The sequence below is a fragment of the Ixodes scapularis genome, unplaced genomic scaffold (assembly GCF_016920785.2).
Source record: "Ixodes scapularis isolate PalLabHiFi unplaced genomic scaffold, ASM1692078v2 PGA_scaffold10__122_contigs__length_95168666, whole genome shotgun sequence".
Lineage (NCBI taxonomy): Eukaryota > Metazoa > Arthropoda > Arachnida > Ixodida > Ixodidae > Ixodes > Ixodes scapularis.
The window spans coordinates 71,660,116-71,680,393 of record NW_024609836.1 but is presented as its reverse complement, the minus strand read 5'-3'; the positions used below and the strand labels follow the sequence as shown (position 1 = coordinate 71,680,393).

General features: G+C 45.3%; 2 protein-coding genes across 2 annotated transcripts in view; one reads left to right on the top strand and one right to left on the bottom strand.

The window, feature by feature from the left end:
• Positions 1-14,971, bottom strand: part of LOC8031762 (ubiquitin carboxyl-terminal hydrolase 34) — a 101,134-nt gene extending 86,163 nt beyond the window's left edge. The window contains exons 1-11 of the mRNA XM_042288594.1: positions 14,796-14,971; positions 14,418-14,508; positions 8,616-8,806; positions 6,769-6,884; positions 6,651-6,701; positions 5,738-5,887; positions 4,839-4,906; positions 3,922-4,114; positions 2,898-3,035; positions 1,923-2,141; positions 13-136 (exon numbers count right to left, since the gene is read on the bottom strand). Coding sequence (XP_042144528.1) covers positions 13-136; positions 1,923-2,141; positions 2,898-3,035; positions 3,922-4,114; positions 4,839-4,906; positions 5,738-5,887; positions 6,651-6,701; positions 6,769-6,884; positions 8,616-8,806; positions 14,418-14,508; positions 14,796-14,838 — 1,384 coding nt within the window. The 5' untranslated portion in view covers positions 14,839-14,971. The remainder of the gene's footprint in view (positions 1-12; positions 137-1,922; positions 2,142-2,897; positions 3,036-3,921; positions 4,115-4,838; positions 4,907-5,737; positions 5,888-6,650; positions 6,702-6,768; positions 6,885-8,615; positions 8,807-14,417; positions 14,509-14,795) is intronic.
• A 679-nt stretch (positions 14,972-15,650) lies between these two features.
• Positions 15,651-20,075, top strand: LOC115314984. Its single transcript, XM_029974149.3, has 4 exons — positions 15,651-15,826; positions 17,477-17,670; positions 19,866-19,922; positions 19,987-20,075. Exons 1-4 carry the CDS (start codon positions 15,780-15,782, stop codon positions 20,004-20,006), a joined length of 318 nt encoding a protein of 105 aa, XP_029830009.3. The 5' UTR covers positions 15,651-15,779; the 3' UTR covers positions 20,007-20,075.
• Positions 20,076-20,278: the final 203 nt, after the last annotated feature.

Below are 20,278 nucleotides of genomic sequence, written 5' to 3'. Positions count from 1 at the left end.
ATGACGGTTTACCTCTGCTTGGTCCCCCTGGCAGTGGTCTTGTCCCCAGGATCTGGCCAAACGGGGAGGACGGGCGGGCGGCCCGCCCACCGCTCGCCCACATGTGCTTGGTCAGGGCCGAGGCCAGCAGGAGCGTCTGCACACGGGGAATGACATCGGCCGTCTCTTTAGGGTTCCTCGAAAATATTCTAAACATGTTGCACTTATAGCAGCTCTTCACAGTCATTCATTTGGGGGAGCTGTAGAAAGGCCGTTGAAGGGCACACTGTGAAAGTTTTGGGAATATATAAAGCCCCGACAATGCGACGTCACAATGTCATGCGACGTCACGGATGTCACCCGATGTTGTAGTGTCGCACGACATAACTTCGCAATGTTACATTACAACGTCGCCCGACGTCACGGTGTCACGCCATATCACTTTGTCACGTGATGTGACGTTACAATAGGTTCATTTGAATTACCTGCCCCCCCTTGCATTAGCCACACTCGATTTACAAGTGAAGCCCATCTTAAAATGCATGCCAGATGTACAGCTTTCTGCAACAGTGTAGGCCGGTGCAAGTAAATCGAATGAGCCCAGTGTCGTGCCATGGTGCATCGGATGTTAGTCAGGCGAGACCAAGCGAACGAACGCGCTGCACGGGCGCTACATTATGTGGCCCTTACGCGATGCGTGATTTCAATCAGATAAGCGGTAACGTGACCGCTCGTCTCATTTTTAAGTAGGCGGTGTTTCGGTGACAAGAACAGTGACCAAAACCCCGCCTACTTAAGGGGGGACATGGGCCTAAACTTTTAATTTGTTTGAAAAAATTCATTTTTCAATTTTAAGTTTTTCCGTTTTATAAACTTATTGTACACCCTTACACCAAATTTGAAAACCATAAAATATTTTCAACACATTGTGAAGCAGTAACAAAGTAAAGGAGTTCAATGTTTGAAAGCATTTTTCACAGTTCCACTTTTTGTTGCGAAATTCATACGAAGGAATCTTTTGTTCGGAGGTAAAAGTATTTGGATATCACAATCAAGATGTTTCTGAACTGAAATTGACTGGGGAATCGGGCTATCTACTTTATTTTGTTTTAACTTGAAGCCCTCAGTGATAAAAAAACTAAGTTTTCAAAAATTGGCATAGGACTGATATGCATCTCATATTTCGAGGTAATAACTCTTCCTGAAATATTTACATTTAAGTTATTAAAACTAGATAGCCCGAGGTCCCATATGCACCACTTGATATTCAAGCAGTGAAAGTGATGCTCATTAGCTTCATTTGCATATCATAGATTTCTTAATGAAAAGTGACACATCATCTTATGCATGTATGTAAATTTGTCCTATGGAGCTGAAAGTTTGCACAGTACACCTATATCTGAAGCTAAATCTCCCCTGAAAATTTCATTTTGATCAGATGAGTAGTTCAAAAGTTTGACCTCTAGCCAGTGTCCCCCCTTAAAGAAAGGAAATTTACAAAGACGAAGAGGTTGAAGCTGTGACTGCCCCATATGACCTCTAGCTACCCCTGAAGAAGAAGCCAAGTAGGCTTCGAAACGTTGAGACTTCTTTTTACGGTTTAGTGGTTGGAGAATTCTTTTTTATTCTAGTCATTTCACCGAACCAGACAGACCTCTCTCAAAGATGTTTACCTTCAAGCCGTTGGACTTGCATCAAATACAAGTCAATACTCTCTATTCTGGGTTCTCTCAGACAGAAAACCACCACAAATGAAGTGGCATCTCCCATTTGAGGCACTCTTGCATCTGAAACATTGCTTCCAACGAGAAGATTGGGGAACACTTCCCTTGAAACTGCAAAGTGTTTCCCAACCCAAGTAGCCTCTAAAAGGAAAATCGCATCAAAGGGGGAAACGGCATTCCCGATTGAGGCGGGCCGGGGAAACCAAAAAGCGGGCGCACCTGCTCGCTGTGCTCCCTCGGCGGAGTGGCGCAGAGACGGGCGTAGAGGTGCATGGCGGGTCCGTCCCTCAGGTTGCGCATGAGCGGGGGCAGCAGTTCCAGCACCTGGCGGCCACAGTGCTTTAGCTGACCCGCTGCCCACACGGCGTCCAGGTGAGACGTCGTCAGCTGGCCCTCTGACGCCAGCAGCCCCAGCACCAGGTGGCTCTGCTTGATCACCTGCACGGGACGCCAAAAACCGCGATTCATCCGGGCGCTGTATTACAAAGGCAGGTTGGTCCTACGCTGCCTTAACATCTCGACTATTAATCACGAGTGTCAATTGTGCCGTAGAGTAAAAATTAAATTCCATAGACGCGTTCCAGATTAAATTTCGGCAAGGAGAAACAGAGAACGAGCCTTTCCTTTAGTCTCATTATCAAATGATTGATTGACTAATAGAAAATCTACCTTTACCACTTAATTAACACTGGGACACCAAAAATACCTAATAACAAGTTAACTATGCCGCAGAAGTTAATAAAACTTTGTAAAAAATACTCTTAGATGCTGATGAACCTAAATAAAACAAATTTTCAAAGTCAAGCTTCTTCCTTCCTTGGATTCAAAAGTGTCTATCACGAGCAACTTAAAGCTAAAGAAAATGTTGCAGACGATCATACAAATAGAAATGGAACACAGTGCCACCTTTGAATAGTCATATGCAAGAGATGTGCAGAAGGCGCTACATGTCGAGACCGGTTATAACAAAGTCAAAGGGAATTGGAAATCACTTCGCTAAATCCGCTATTTCGTTGTAACCGACTTGGGTTAACGAAGTGCAAAAGAGGAGTGGGAATTCGTGATTGCTTCGCTGTAGCCACTATTTCGTTATAACCGACTTCGTTATATCCGGTCTCGACAGCACACGATGCTCTCTGATACATGATGCTTTGATGTGTGATGTTTTGATACACAATGCTTTGTGAGACATACCTCCACATGGAGATTGGGTCCAAATATGTGCTCCACGACTCGGTACTCCACCAGCCAGGTGGCTAGGGCCTTGGCCATTGCCTGAGCCCCAACCACAGTCTCGCTGTGGCACAGCTCGTTCAGCATGCTGATGTGGCTCTGCAGGCGAGGGAGGCAGTGAGCTTGGACTCAAGAAGCGCTCAAGTACAGAACCTTCTATGTGCTCTCAATCCTCACAAGCCTTAGTGGTAAAGAGCGACAAGAAAACAATTAATTTTCTCATCAGTTTATTCTAAGACCGCCTTGTCCGTGCCATTGGGCAAGTTGTTAATGAAATGTAACAGAGAAGTGTGTGTGTCATGTTTTTTTCGAAAGAGGGTTATGGCTACAAAAAAGAAAAAAATATTAATGAGTACAGAGTTGTTTTTGAAGGAAGTTAAAAAAACCTTGATGGCAACAGACACAAATTTTACTCATTGTGAATATTTTAGGGTGTAGGTTCTCAAACTGACTTCCAGGAAGCCAGGGGTTACCCAGAGCTACCCTCAACCGTCCCGTAAGTGAAGCGCTTTTACAGATTCATTCCCAATTTTAGCAGATCTGAGCCGCCTGTTAATGCATAACTACGAGCCAAACACTCCCTCGTGTGGGCATAACTGTTAACGAAGTCCACACCGCTTTATTGCATCAGCGCCATGACCAGGATGGGATTCCTCGGCAAAGGGCCAAGAAAGATGGGGGTTGCCCGAGATTAAAAAGATCGAGAATCCCCATTTTAAGGAACACAAAACCTACGCAAAACACCAACAAAAATTCCATACTTCAAACAAAACTTTCGAAGCGTGTTTCTATCACATCTGATCAACTCGAACACGCGCAGAACGTGTTCAGATCGAACTGGTCCCATGCTTTTTGTGTGCGAGGTGTCGCGTAACCTCACGAGATCAGATGACACTTTCACCCGCGTGTCGGTTGAGCGTAATCTCTCGCTTCTCTTGAAACATTAGAAAAAAAAAGGCGTTCAGAAAGAGACATCTGTGCTCACGTTGATCTGTGCAATGCCCGAGAGGCGCATGGTGAGGGTGGGGGAGACAAAGCAGCGGAAGGCGAGCTCCAGGCCCTCCCTGTCCAGGGCCAGGTGCACGTCCAGGGGGTCCTTCACCGCCCCCAGCATCAGCTCAAACAGGCTGCGGCTCGTGGCCCCACGCAGCTCTCCCTCGCACCGGCTGCACAGGTATCTGCAACGAGCACTGAAGTCAGTGAGCGTCGCCGTGGTTCCCTAGATGAACTACTAGGGCCAGTGGTTCTCAAATAAGGGTCCACAGTCCCTTTAGGGTCCCTGAAGCCTTCGATGGGGATCCCCAAAGCCTTAGACTGTCGGTCAAGCGGAGCACTAAAACTTCTTTTTCATTGATGCCGGCTGTCCCACAAAGCTAAATATAGACCCAACCACATGCACCAAGTAAAGTCGAGCATTTCCCGTTTCAGAACTTCAAAGTTGGTTTACACGCGTTTAGTTCCCCTCATTTACTATTTAACAGTAATCACCCCATGCCTTCCCTCCCTTCCGGTGGATGCGATCCCCCGTCACTTCAGAGAATCCAGAAGGGTTACATAAAAAATATGGAAGTCTAAAAAAAAAAAAGCTGTTTTATTTGCGTGCTTCCACTTTTAATTGTACTTTTTTAAATGTGCACTTACAGCAGGCAAACTAACCCTCACTGAACCTACACCTGTACAGCCACATTGCATAGAATTATGGATGTTGCCCGGAAATAACTGCTCTAACCTCATCTGCTCTCGCGTCGCCCAAAACTTATCAACCTCTGCTCAAATAAAGCTGCCTCACGAGCAGCCCCGTTACGTGCGAGTCGACCGACGAATTACTTTTGACACTGCTTCTAATTTTAGAAGGTTGCTGAGAAATTGCATCAAATGGCAACTGTGGAGATGGATGCTCACCGTATGACAGATGACCGCAGGGGAACCAAATGCTGCACGATGCACGGCAGGTTCATCCACAGCTTCAGCTGCGTATGCACAAACATGGTATTTAGGGACGGTCCGACAGAGGTAGGAGTCAGTTCCCAAGTCGCTGTGAACGACCAACCCAAGCAGGTCCACAGGCACGTCGTACATCACAATCCTACATTATCCAACACAAAGCTGGACTCGCCTGATAAAAATAAAGAATGTTGCCAACAGATAGAGGCATAATTTATATGTGAAATGTAGAAGCTAGTTAGAACACTTGCATTTGAGTGTGACCAGATGCGTTGTGACTGCTAGTAACCACTTACAAGGGAAAACACTGGAACAACCTATCAAATAGAAATCTATGCACTACCTACCCCAAATGGCCGCTTATAACGTAGCTTACGCAGTGTTGTCACGTGACGTGACATCATGTCACACCACGACTTGACACCCGTCGGCGCTAGTAACGTCCTATGCCATGCGACACCCCACTGTGACACCACAAGTCACATGACTTGAAGCGATGTGGCAACCCATTGTGACACCGTGACAATGCATGACCCAAACGCCATGTGATGCCCCATTGTGACACCGTGACGTCATGTGACCCGCACAACCCAAAGCACCTCGTGAGGTCACGCAACCACGTCGTCCGTAATGGCACCGGCCAGATGGCCACGTGGCCCCCAGTGGCACCAATTGTACGATCACGTGACCACACTGCCCATAGCGGCGTCCTGCTAAATTCGCAGGACGGTAGCCCGCCGTATTTAGCCGACGACAGCACAGTGCAGCCGCGGCTACGACTACCAGCTACGGCTACGCAAAACCCCAAGTTCGCTTTTCTTTAAACGATTCTGCATTAGAAACGAATCTGCACTCACGTTGGAGACGAGCGAGACGAGTGCGTGTGCCAGGCCGATGGGTAACCGCTGTGGTGCCACTTCCCTGAAGCAGGAGTGGAGCAATGAAAGGCCACCCTGGCCGCAGAAGTGGGCCACGTTCCGCAGCAGGTGCACGGGGATGTCCATGTCCTGGTGGGAGGGGTCACGCAAGAATGACGCCAAACTCCGTATGGACACCCGCTTTACTTGTTTGACAAGCACTGGCAGCGCTGGTAAAAATTGATGCAGCGAATAGGTGGTTAATTTTTTCAGCCGGTTCGGCATTTGAAGAGGTAACAGCTTCTTCCAGTAATGTGAACACACGGGGTGTTTCTTTTTTTAATGGTCCAGAATAATTTTTTTTTTAATCTTGTATTACGTTTTGTTTTTTTTAGCTTTGGGGCCAAGGTGGTGGCAATGGTGGCTACCAGTAAAGAGGTGAAATGGAATTATGTAGATAACTAAAAAAATTTATTGAACTCTTAAAACTTTTATTTTGGGGGGGGCAGAGTAATTCATTTTGAGAATTGACGCACCATCTCAATGCAGTCTAGTTGTGCTGTGAAATGTTTAGCTAAATATTTGTAGCAGCTGCTACGAGGCAAGAAACGTCAACCGACTGCAAATTGAAACTAAGCGGGCAAGGAGTGCCAGTGATGTTGCCCTTTTCAGTTATGGCGAAATCCTGGACCGACTAAAAAAAACATTGTGTAGTAAAGTCGCTTCTGAATTCACCTCAATTTGCTTACCGTAAAGTCAATTTTGTGCTTACCGTGCTTAATGTAGCTGTCCTACCCTACCATAAGTCGGATACTAAGATAATGACCACGACGTACAATCCAAGTGTATTCACCTGACAAAACCGGTATGTCCCGGTTGCCTCTGCCCCAGCCTTAACAGAGCATTCACTTACGTTGACATCGCACACGCTGCTTAGGGCCGCCACTTCTGCTTGTGACACCTCCTGTCGGAGGGAACAAGAAAACCATCAGTAAAGGGCGGCTTCGCCGGAGGCAGGCAGGCGTACGCACCTCGAGTTTGGAGTGGAGGCTGTGCTTGAAGGCCACGTACAGGGGGAAGTTGAGCAAGAACACCTTGGAGGCAAAGTGGAGCAGCTTCTCTTGGTCTTCTAGGGACCAGCCTTCCACTGAAAAGAGGCCGGACAAAAGGTTTGCCACCCCTCTGTCAGTCTCCAACAAGGTAGAACCCACAAATACTACTTTCGTCAATACACTTCGTCGGAGTAATGCACTACACGCTCAATACGGCGTGCAGGCCAGGAAAGCTACGAGCAAAAGCAAATTTGGGGGCTTTACGCGCAACCGAAATCTCCGTTACATGGCGGGCAAGCCATGGTAAGCCATGGTTCGTCGTCTGTCAATACCTCAGTTTCGGGTTTTTCACTAAAATGTTTGATATACACCAGCTCACTTGCGCCTTTACGTTCTGCTCAGCCATGATAAGCCTCCGTCATATTGCGGGCACCTCGGCGGCTACAAGCACACGCCCCTAGAGGGAGGTTCTAAGAGACACATTTTTTTTTCCAGTGAGTCACGTTCCGAACACATTGACGAAGAGCATCCACCACTTTTGCCATTCGTTTACCCGCGGACGATCAGATATTGGCGTCGTTTTTGACGTTGGCGAAATGGCAAAGCACAGCGAGTGGCTTCGTCAACGACAGAGCTCTTGCAAGTACGGTCGGGGACTTATTTAGGCCGCATAAATACAAGCTTATTCCGATTTGTTTCCTCTTGAAGTCGTCCCGGCGACATTTGTGGGGGCCCTCGTGGCTGCCAACGGGTCGACTTCTCAACCGCCGGCTCGTTTCAAGTCCGAACAAAGACTGATACGTATAAAAATCGAGTACCAGCTGATGCTCCTTTGCGTCGCAGGGTACTCTGACAAATGCAGTCGATCGCGACACAACAAGAAAGATCTACCAAGTTAAAAAACGCTGCCTCTCTGCACAGAAGGACGTAAGGCGAAATTTCATAAACATGGCATCCGGCGAGACTTCGAGCCTGAAGTATGTCGCATGGCACCACGCCATAGTCGTCAACAGGATGAGAAGAACAGGGCAACTCCTTTCGGATGCCCAGCCTCCCGCACACTCTCGTTACATTCCGTCGTGCTTCGGCCGCCGTTCTCATCCAGCCAGTGACTACAGAAGCACCTGCCTCAAAATCCCCATTTCTGCAGAAAGACTTCATCCATCTGCTGGAAGATTATAATCATTTCACGAGACTTGAAGACGCACACCGGTAAGGACTGAATTTCTTGGCGAAAACAGTATCTAACTTACTGGCTTTTCCGACTTACACCTATTCCGTAATGAACTCCGGCATATGCACGTACACAGCGAAACGTGGTTGGATGCTTTTGAGTTTTACACTATTTGCATGAAATCGGGAAAGGGGAATTAAAAACTCGGCTACATATCTTTACCGGAATTTTCGTGGTTTGGTTCCACGCGTATCTATCGGTTACTAGCCATTCACTATGAAAACATCCAACACTATACTTTGTTCACCTCTAAACTGAGACTGCAGCGGAAGCTAGGTCTTCACTAGACCAGTCGTATGTCCCTCTTTCACCATGTGACCACGTGCCAAGAGTGGGGTCAGGCGAAGGAATGGTTACGAGAAAATAAACGAAAGGCTACAAGCTCCCCAATCGGTCCAGCGAGCTCGTAGCTCCTGGCGCACTGTCAGCTATGGGGTGAACGGAGTATAAACGTGGAGTTGGAGGCCCCTAAACCCCCTCGCAGTCACGTGAGAATCCCTGTTTCACCGTCGACACGTTCACTGTGGGTACAAAACCGTCCAAAAAACACCGGGGACAACAGACACAAATGCAAGGTGGCGGTCCAACTCACGTGCTGCAGACCCTTTGGCGTCCCGACTGTCCGGCAACGCCGCAGCATCCTCCGAGGTTTCTTCTGGGCCCGGAGCGCATAGCTTTGCCTTCAACTGCCGCAGCAACCCTAGCACCGTCTGCAGCAGCCCTTGAATCACAGCGTTGAACTTGTCGAAGCTCTGGGGCTCCTTGTAGCAGCAGGTGCATTGCCTGCGAGAAATGTGCGAAAGCAGAGATTCTGTCAAGCGGATAGTAGAAGGGTGGTGAGCTGGGCTTGTTGGTAAGCATTATACATGGTTAAACAGATGCAGTTTAACCATGTAAAACATGTTTCACATGTTATACATGTCAAACGAGTGCCGTTCGAGTCGGACGAGGGGAGATTGGTGGCAGTGCATGTTAAAGGGACACTGACAGGGTATTTATGCTCGCCAATGTTTTCATTTGTACATGACATACAAGAGCCCAACTACCCAGAGCACAATTTGCGGCTCAAAATTTGTGTCTTTCCACCCGAAAACCGCCGATCGAGAAGTGGCCGGTTTGAGTTGCGCTCACTCTCTTCTCCGTGGTCATGTGACGTTCTCTATGATTCCGACACACACACTAAATATAATCGAAGCTGTGGGTCATCAAACCTACACGCTCAATATTGAAAATAGAAAAAGATATGATAACCATTTTTTGGGGCTTCTAAAAAACTGCACATACGTTGATCCAAAAAAAAAAAAAAAAAAAGTTGCAGAGAAAACTGGAAGCACCCTGCATTCTCTGCATAATTCGCAACATGGCGTGGTATCGCGGGAGTCGCAGGCTGGACGGCGATAGCGGCGGACGACGGGTGCGTAACTGTTCAGAACTGTTGTTTGTGGTACCGGCGAATCTGGATGGCGATGGCGGCGGACGACGGGCGTGGGTCCTCTACTTCAGAAATGTTGTTTGCGGTACCGGCGAATCTGTCTAGCTGCGAAAGAGAAATCATTTACGGATCAAAACAATTAGAATTTATTCCGCATGACATGCCCGACCACCAAGCTGATTCACATGAAGACGTTGCAGAGTCGTCGCCCCTTAACTGGCTGAAGAGATGGCTCGTATTACGAACACGAAGTGCGAGTTTTTCATCTGCTTCACACAGCCGGAAAAAACAAGCAAAAAAAGAAATGCAGTCGGGTGTCCGGCACACTGACGTGGGGCGGGGTGTCCAGCACACTTCACGTGGCTACCGAGAGAAACAGCAAACTCCCTGCTCATTTTTTACCCGCCCTTGAGAAATCTTTCCTTAATCTCGTAGCGTGCAGATACTAAGTCTAGAGTGGAAGAGATTTATCTACTGCTTCTTTTTAATATACATTACTCATATAATCCATTCCAAAAAAAAAAGAAAAAAGATACATACAGCAGCTGCTTTTGAAAAGACTTTAAAGCAATTTTTTTCCTAAAATCAATTAACCCCCAAACGAACAAACTTTCATAGAAAGGCAAACCCAAAAATCTTTGCATTAGCAACGAGTGACAATCATTAGTGCCTCGGATCAAGGTTTCTTCGCTGCAGCTCTGCATAAATCTGGCTAATGCGGCCTAATGGAGGCACCAAAAACTCAGCGGCACGTCGTGCCTTTCGGCCCCAAGCAACGTGTTGTGCTTCCATACATTTCTCGAATATTTGCATTTATACTGAATTTTGTTCCTATTTTTAGCCAATCAACATAGTCCAATTGTTCCCCACATACAAGATACATGAAAAAAACTATACACAACACACTTTATCTCGATCCCTAGTCAAACTGAAAGACCAACGAAAGGTTAAAGTGCAGGTGAGCTGGTGTAAGTTAAACACGAGGGTTGAAACCAGAGACTGGTCGAAAAACAAAAAGACTCGGAAGGCACTGTTCCACCGGATTTGGTATGTGAAAAGAATGCATGTTTTGAACTCGATCAAGCTGCTAACTTGCGGAATGAATGTGTGCCTGCTACGCGTAGCTATGACCAGCTTTGTTTGGAACCTCAGATAGGTGTAGTGAACCCCTGTATGGAATGTATTTCTGAACAGGCAGAGGCCATTTTGGCCAAATGGCCCAGGTAGAATTATAAACATCTCTCCTCTGTTCAGATCATTGCACAGTATGTAGACAACGATGAAAGATTCCCTTTGTTGATCAAACGTTAGGAAGATTGGAAAGAATCGTGGGTGTCGCATACCCAAAAGAGAGAAGGAATTTCAGTGATGTGAACTTGGTGAAAAAACAGTATCTTCAAATAGCATTTTTTAAGACTTCTCTCGATTGCACACCGAAAGGTAGCCCACTCCTTATTTTTACCTAATTTTCTCTCAATCTTAGGTGGGTTATCTCTCGGGATATTATGGTAAGGTGCTGAGAAAATAAAATTTGTAGCCGAGTTTGAGACGTTGCCTGTCCACTTTTTTCCTACTCTTCTACCAAGTTTTTTTTCGTTTTTCGACCGCAGTTTCTGGTTCCAACCATCATGAAAAAAACTAACCCTTGACAGACAACTCCATTTACACTATCATCAGTTCGAATAGGCCAGTTCTAACGACCTTCCCGTTAAAAGAAAGGCTTACTTCCAAAGGTATGCAGGGGGCCGATCCCAGTTGTACTCGCACTACGGTTTGAGTCACACTTTGAGGTGAAACTATTCTCACGGCTAGACCCGCAAACCCCCCTTCCGCAACAGCTGCAGCGGCCATAAATAGAACTCACTTATCGGGTGCTTCACAGTCAAGCAAGGCCTACTTAAACAGCCTGGAAATGTGGGGAAAGCGCATTTCTTTAACCATGCGTCAAGTGTTATCTTTTTCTAGTCACAAGCACACTGCCCTTTACTGCAAGCGTTGTTGACTGTTTTGACAGGCTCCTTTTAGAACAGACAAATGGCCAACCTCCAACCTCCAACCCCCTCCCCCCCCAAGAGGCATGGAGGGGCCTAAGAAGTTTTGTCAAGGTGCTTTACATTAAGGGCGATTTTCACACTCGCATTTGCTTAGGACCGAGTTCTTGTGATTTCTTACGACGAGAGAACACACTGGCACGCTGGTGCCATCTATAAGGCAACCCTGGAACTGCATTGCGGCAACTCTGGTGGAGGCTGCAGCCCAAATTGGCAACCAATTACAAAAAAACAATAAAGTCCTTTAGAAGGAACCTGATAAACTTGACACATCCTACCTCGATCGAAATGGTAGTCTGAAAGATTGAGCAAAATCTGCAAGTTTGAGAACATCCTCGTTTGAGTTTGCGATTAGCTTACAGCTTACATTAGAGAGATAACCGACTTGTCCCACAGGACTTTAAACTAGAGAGTGTTTCAGCTAATTTATGCCTGCACTTAAAAAAATCTGGTGCACGCCACACGCAACAAATCAAAACCAATGCGATATTGTTCACAAGCCTATTGAGCAAGTCAAGGTATTTGTTGCGATCTGTCAAACTATCTAATTAACACAAATTAATTAGCCAACTCGTTAAATATTAATTTGTGCACAAACTCCCTGCTGCAAAAGTTGTATGGCGTGTTGAGAGACATCTCATTGTGTTATTTCTATCAAGGTAGTTTTCGTGTGTTTATTTGTTTCGAGCTTTAAAGAAAACATGCGAGGTTGTAAAAAAATCTCCCGTGGCAAAGGGCATTAACACTGCAGTACATTAGGAGTTTTCTTTTTTTTAATCTCACTTGCTTTTTTAGAACTTGCAAAAAATTTGACATGCTTTAGTACTGCAGATTTATCTTGAGCACCTAGCTTGACTGCTTACGTTTCTATTACAGATATAGATTCTGACACAGTGGAAACGTGCATGGTCTTTTCTTAGGCACGTAAAACAAAAAGGGTAAAATACTGAAGATAAAGTGTACTGTACATGTACCAGCATACTGTAGCATGCAGTTCAGTAACACAATAATCATCCTGCCAAGAGATACCAACAAGTGGCTGCCAGGGTGCGACAGAATATCATCAGAAAGGGGCAGCTCATATCAATGTGGTGCATTCCATCCACAGGCCCACAAAATGAGCAGAGAGATATTCGAGAGACAATGGATGTTGACAAGACTAAAAGTATTGACTATCCTTTAAGTAACTAAAATTAGTGTCAGTAATGAAACTGCTTAACCTATAATGAGACCCAGCTTTAAACATCCTAGGAGAATGCCATGCAGCAAATTAACAACATGGAAGAGCAAAACAAATGAGAGTTCTAGAATATTTTTTATAACACAACATCTATGGCTACAAGGCAGGCCCTCAAGGTTCATAAAGTGCTTCCTTTCTACCAATACCGTAAGCAGAGTGACACAGTTAGCATGAACAGGATTGTTAATCTTCTGTATTTTACTCCACAGGTTACTGTCAGAGAGCACACTTTACACTGTCACTGTCTTTCTAGCTCAATAAAAAGAAAGATATTTTGCATGTGCAAGAAAGATATTTTGCATGTGCAAACTATTTGAAGCTCTGTACATAGGTGATGCAAGCCCTATGGCAGAAACAATGAAAAGCTTCATAAGCTCTAACTAATTCTGTTGCCAGTAGGTATAAGTGACTAGGAGCAATGACTATTTTTCAATCGCACCAATTAACCTATACCAGACTTTTGATGTCCATCCCTGTCAAATAGAGGCACTGGATGTTTACATAGTACGGTAATTAGACAGGAAACATTCATTTAGTATGTCAAATGGCCCATTTCTAAGGATCACTGAACTGATGAATCGAATGATTCAGTTCAGTGATCCTTAAAGTTATATTGATCCTTTGAACTGCATAACTCACTTTTCTAAAAACCAACAGAGCAGTTAGTTTCAGCATCAGTACCTACAGATGCAGTGACTTATGTTTGCTACTGCAGTGCCAAGTTGCTATTAATGTCACTGGCATAACTTGTGACTATGATCACATCAAGCAAATTAAATGCATTTGGGGCTTAGTAGCAAGTGTCAAGACCAGCTTTCTTAGAAAGATTGTGATATACTAATCGTTATATGGGACGTAATGCAACAAGTGCAAAAGGTGTCTTAGATATGTGCAGCTATGGCCAAGTCATACCGAGTCAAAGTAATGGAATGTGATGTGATTATTGCAGAGACCTCACACTTCGACGAGCCTACAGAACATTCGGCGGGCTATTTCTAGTTTACAAAAACAGAAATGCGTCCCTACTCATTATAACACCGCTTACTGACAGCTAAGAAATGACCAGCTTGATGATGTGACACGAATCATCCTAAATCAATGCCATGGGAGCCTACTGTAACCACACAGTAGCAAACATAACTGTTTCCATAAACAAAGTGGCACATCTGTCGATGATGTAGCACAAGACAAGACGATGCATGTTTGTTTGTTTTTGCAACAAGATGCAGTACTTGATTTCTCAGATGTTGGAGCAGGGTACAACCAGCTAGTGCAAGTCAGCAGCATGGGATGCTCCCATTTAAGCAGTATGCTGGGTGTTGTGGCCTAGAAAAGCCAAGCGTCGCAGTGGCTCCAGCTCAATGTTGCGGTGCTTACGCTTCGCAGCGATAACCGAATGCTCAGCAAGATAAGCAAATGGCCAGAAAGAGTTGGCAGGGCATCCATATGCGGTTCTGAGTCCGTGTCAGCGTCTACAGTCGCTCAACACTGAATCGACCGCTGCAGGCGGCGAGATCAGAAAGATCCAGGCTCTGCTGGATCTCTAGGTCTCAAGCCGGGCCCCAGACTGGGGAATGTTTTCTTTTTCAGGTGTCAACCGAAATTCGGCACGAAGGGGAACCCCCCGCAAGTGCCGGCGAAGAGAGAAGGGTCTTTCGAGGGAAGCGTTACCTTTGATTCCAAGCTTGCACGTAGCTGCACAGAACCAAGATATCCGCCTTCGACAAAGGTGCTCGTTGACCGCAAGGATTATCCGCATCATCTGCGAAAGTCAATGACCAGCGTTAGCTCCGAGGCCGCTGGCACCAATACACATTTGGAAACACACACACGCACACACACACCGCCAGCACGCTCTTTTGCGTCTCGACCGCGTCACAGAACTCGGCTGATCGCAGTCAAAAGAACCGGCACTGTCGGGCATCGTTAAAGCTTCGTCCGAGCATGCACCGAACGGGGAACACACACATTTTGGCGATGTTTTTCAAGCAGCTAATAGGCTTAACCGGGCACAAAATATCCACGGGTAAAAAGGTAACATGCTCTTACATTTCTCAAAAAGTTCTAGCAGTGAACAGCACACGTCACACATTCTGACATCTGTTGCATTGACATCACGTCTAGTAATATGGTTTAATTTATTAACCAGTAATTAAATAACTTATGGACAGATTTGCTAGCGTAATAAGTCGGATATTTTTTCGTCAGCTGAGGCATAGGTCGCCATTATGAATACTACAGTGTACTAGAAGGGCTGTCTGGTGGGACGAGTCAACACGATTCTCGAGAAACGCTTCGGACTGTTGCGCAAGTGTACCGCTCGGCTATTCGTAACGCTTGCGTTTTAAGCGATATGTTTAAGGTATAATTGTGTTATTTATCAGAAATAAAACTTTTAACATAATAAATAATTCAACAAAGTCAAAATAAATATACTAATGCATAATTTTTAAATTAATATCACGAAGCATTAAAAATGAAGAGTTTGTTCAAAAGATCTCGGATGGTTGTTTCCAAGGTTGTTTCAGATGTTTGGAGCTAGTTACAGTTTTAGCCGTTATCGGCGCGTCTGTGCCAACTGATAAAAATGCCTCGTTTGCGATTGCAGCATCTCAGGCGGATACTTTTATTACTACTAGGTAGTGGAAATAAAAAGCACGAAGAAACCTAAACATACTTGCATAAAATTTGTTTACTGTTATAAAATACATTTTTATTATATTATTTACTATTTTATTTTACTGTTTTTCATTTTAGTGTAATAAAAATGTGTTAATTTGGGAAACATGTTGATCTTGATAGATCTAATAAACAAACGCTCCTGTGAGCACCCTGAGATCACTATTGACTTTAGCGCCAAAGTATACAAAGTGCACTTCTTAAAAATCCGTCTCGCGACGGTCTTGACCGGGGAGGTTTCACTAGCTATGCAAAATCTCTGTGCGGTCTCCTCATTGCCCTTCGTGTAACGCCTGGCCGTCTACACAATTTTCATCGACCTTGACTGCACTGTTAAGTGATCGAGAAACGAACATGCAGTCGCTAAAACAAGTAGCCAAATGCAGTGTGATGTGCGCCAGGTGAGTTAGTTTTCCTTAGTTAGAGCGGCGGTTGTTCAATTTGACTTCGTTTCAAAGGGGCACGCCAGCAGCCACATTTCCGCGATTCAACGTTGACTATAAAATACATTTCGTAGCCGTTTTGCTCTCTCTTGCCGATGTTAAAAAAAATTTATTTGGACATTACAACTTTTCATAGAACCGTGTACACAAAGTTTTGTGCAGTAAAGCGAGAATAAAAGCTCGCAAATCGACTCTGCCAGAGTGTCCAAAGGCGAACTCAGCTCCACAAGGACGTTTGTATGTGCGGTCGATTACTGCTACTGTCTTTAACGTTAATGTTGTGTGTGTGTTTCGGGTAAATATTTAAAGATATCGGCCAGGTGTCGCTAGCCGCTGTGAAATTAAAAGGTATCCAGCCATCTATCCACCCAACGAATTGTTTCAGTCTTTGGACAGCAGTAGTGGTATCTCTGCTTACCGACCATGTCGTGGATGTAGCAAACAGAAGTCGACCATGTCGTGCGTATATGCCAGATGGTCTTCCCCACAGCATAGCTGCGAAAAAGAGCTGGAGAAGAGGCAGCAGACACTGACCCCAGTATCAGTATCCCATGTTACATGTATCCCAGTATCAGTCGGGCGTGATACATGACAGGGCTATGATTATGCCCGGTCGACGAGAAACCACGACCGCAGTGTCACCAGAATTGACGCACCCCAAACACTGCTTTCTCAATTGGAAACTGTTCGGGGCTTAGTAGCACATAATTTAGAGGCAGGACAGGAGTAGTAGGAAAGTGGTCGCTGCACTATCTTGGCTTTCTCTCGATACACTTGCCACAGTAGACGCCATGTCCTTTCAAACATTGATCCATGCATTCTTTCTCCGCTGTTGGGCAACTTTTTTCACGGGCTGCTGCAACACTCGGATCGCTCTGAACTGACAATGGTCACTGGCAGGATGAGAAAGGCGGGTACCACCTACAGCACAAGCCTCGAGTATGCATGTGCAGCCAAAGCACCGCAGAAGGCAACGAGCGCATGCTGAAGGCTGGGCATTCGAAAGGGACGCCTTGTTGTTCTCACCCTGTCGGTCACAATAACCCTGTGTTGTACACATTCCTCAAAAACTGGAATGAAAGCTTGTTTCTTGTTCCTTCTCAATCTTGAAATGAGTTGCCGTTACAGGTTCTATTGGTTCAAAAGAAATGCTTTACTCGTTACTTTTCCAAGATTGGAATGGGTTAGATTAATGTTACATTTGCATACTATATTAGTGAAACATTTTGCCGGGAAATTCGTAAACTAAATAAAGCGAGCAAGTGAAAATGTCCACATCAAACTCTCCGATGAGTTGCCAGAATCACGTTTGTTCCAGCTCCTTGTTTTCAACCCTCTCTCAGGCACTTCCCTAGTCCTTGGATTCGGAGGTTGAAATAGTGGCTAATAAAAAGCCTAAGTGCCCACTAAATTTGGGTAAAATTGCAAAAAGGGACGCCATTCCTCCTGCCGTTCCGTCAAGAACATATGAGTTCCCGTTCCAGTTGCATTGGTGCAAAATAGAACGGTGGCGTTTCTTCGTTCCTCCAGGAGGAATGCGTTCCAGGAATGTTGTTCCTTGAGCTCTGTTCCGTTCAACACTGCTATAAGCACGTCTTTTGTTTGCAGGAATGCCACCACGGCTGCCGCACCGAAGGCCGGAGCAGCGTCGAGCCGGCGCATGAAGTTTCCTTACACATTCACGGCCAAGCTTGTGCAGTTCCCTTACAAGTTTCACTACAACAACATGTGGCTCATCAAGTTCATGGTGCCGGCCTGGATCCTCTACATGGTTTTTATTGTGAGGCCCATCCATAAAGCAGGTGGGTCAAAGTAATCCTTAGGTCGGGAAGAGTAAGATTAAATTAATTTGTTACGGTGATTGCTGTTATTGACGGGACTTCGCAACAAATCCTGGGGTGTGTTTTATGTCGGTCACACCACGACATTGCAGTAAATCTCTCCGCTAAATTTCATCACGTGACGCCACGTCACATGACACTATGACGTCGGGAAAACTTTCTTTTGTGGTGTCGGATTATATTGTGTAAATGGTTCACATCATGTGACGCCATGTGACATGGTCACGTAACACGTGAGGCCATGTGATGTGGCATGCGACAGCATAACACAATGTGACATGGTCACGTGGCACCATAATGTCATGCGACGCGGTCACGAGAGACCACAATGTCACATTGGGACATCGCATGACAATGTGATGTCACAGCACACAAGATTATTCATCATGTGACGCTGTTATGTCCCATGACACTGTGATGTTGCATGACGTCGTGGTTAGTGTGCAGTGTGATTGTGTGTGGCACCTTAGCTGTCCCCACAGTTCATTTGCAGGACACGACGAGGAACTGGGAACTTCTTTTCCACCTTGCATAAGCACACAAATTTTCGAACACTATGTGGCCCATGTTTTCACTGCACACTTAGATAGGTTGCATCTTCCCGCTTCTCTATCCTTCACGTCTTTTACACTGATCTGAAAGAGAGGCTATACTCGTAGCACCAGAGGAGGTAAGAATACCGTCAAAAGAAAAATTGCCAGTGACCTTTCTTTATCTTCAAAGTCCTATAATGCATAAAGTGCAGTATTTAAGGTGCAATTGTTTAAAATTATTTGGGAGACACTAAATTGTTGTTTTGGAGAGTGAGGGAGAACCTTTATTTCTATCAATTTCCCCGAAATCCGAGTTTCGGCAACAAGCCAGTGTGCTGTGGTCTTATCTCGGATATCGATTTGGAAACATCTTTCAAAGAAGTCTTTCATTCATTGGTCACGTAATCGCGCTGAATTTCGAAGCCGCAAGTTTGTCTTTTCTGTCGACAAACAAGAAAGAGGAGCTTGAAAGTTTTTTATATATTGCTGGATGACACTACAACTCCTGCTTTGCATTTCTTCCAAGTACTGGCAGTCGGTCCTTGTTGCACGAACACGCAAGACATGTCACGAGCACTTCTGCAAAACATTCGTTGGTCCCGATATTCACATGCAATGCAGCAATGCCATTTTCTATAGGCTGTCGAAAATTAAGAATTGCAAGACAATCTCCTCTCACCAATTTTTCATCCTCATCAGAGACAGTAGATGCCCATTGTGGCTGGACCGACTTCCTATTGTCTAAACACACGCAATGCAGTTACTTTTACTCATTCTATAGGGCATCTGAAATAATGAGGCTGGATCTAAAATGGGCCGTAAAATTCGGCACCTTCAAAGCTGTATTTCGCAGGTTGGTTTTATTTTGCAAAATTACAATGCATAGCTCCTTTTTTGTAAAAAAAAAAATGGGGCAAAAAACTTTCTAAGGGTCAGTGGCGACGCAGATGACCAAATCGAGTGGCAGGGAGCATTTGACGCATGTATTGATAGATGGCGCTACCTGTTTATCGAGACTGCTCACAACAACCGTGGTCTAGTAAATTGAACATAATCTTTTTGTAATGTACCTTTGGTTTAAAAATAAATGCAGACAGTGAAAACAAAACTTGAAGTAAAAAAAATATAAAAATAAACTCGGTTGCATAACAACTTGCTGCTGACGGATTTCGTCTGCGTGTCATCCGCTCTCTTTCGCTGGTCAACTACACCTCCCGGCACTGTTCCCGATGCCATTTAAAAATATGTGTGCCAAACGCGCCCCGCCACTCGACCTAGTCATCTGCGTCGCCGCCCGCCGTTGGCCCTGGCAAGTTTTTTTACCCTATTTTTTTTTTACAGGATGGGAGGTAAGCTTTGTAATTTTACAAGACAAAATCGACCTGTGAAATACACCTTTGACGAAAAGTTTAGATTGCTAGTGCGTGGGCCGATTTTTAGGGCCTGTTTATAGATCGAGGCTTGTTATTTCAGACACCCTAACTACGGGGCAACTCCTCAGATCAAATCTCTCCGACTCCAACCAGAACATTCCCCGATACCTTTTACCGGAGATCTTGGTGTCTATATTAATATAGTCGAACCACTATTGCGCATAACTTTTCAATCTTCTTTTGTTTTTAGTGAACTCCCCTGCGGCTGTCGCTGCTCACAAGGAACTGATGCGAAAGCAGGCGCAAGGTGGGTGCTGCTCAAAAATGTGACTGTCGCCGTTACGCTGAAACGTCTCCCTCCTCTCTTTCAGAGCATGCGCACGGCCACTAGGCGACGCTGAAGGACGCCGACAGTTAGAAGCTAGACACAAGTCATCAATAAAGGGTTCTTTTCGTTCTATGTCTTTTTTCTCGTTTGCTCGCATTAATCTGCTTCTGAAACCAAAATCAGCGTTGCTGGGCGCCAGATTGCGTTGGAAACGAGGCTTGCTGATTGCAATGAATTGTGACTGCTTACAATGAGAGAACACACTGACTACATCTATGGGGTAGCTCTAGAACAGTTTTTCTACGCACCTTTGTTACACCGCAGAATTAAGATAT

Excerpts from the sequence above, each read along its gene's own strand:
- LOC115314984 (XM_029974149.3), top strand. The coding sequence starts at position 15,780 with ATGCAGTCGCTAAAACAAGTAGCCAAATGCAGTGTGATGTGCGCCAG. Across the intron at positions 15,827-17,476 it reads TGCAGTGTGATGTGCGCCAG|GAATGCCACCACGGCTGCCG; the intron begins GTGAGTTAGTTT and ends TTTTGTTTGCAG. Across the intron at positions 19,923-19,986 it reads GATGCGAAAGCAGGCGCAAG|AGCATGCGCACGGCCACTAG; the intron begins GTGGGTGCTGCT and ends CCTCTCTTTCAG.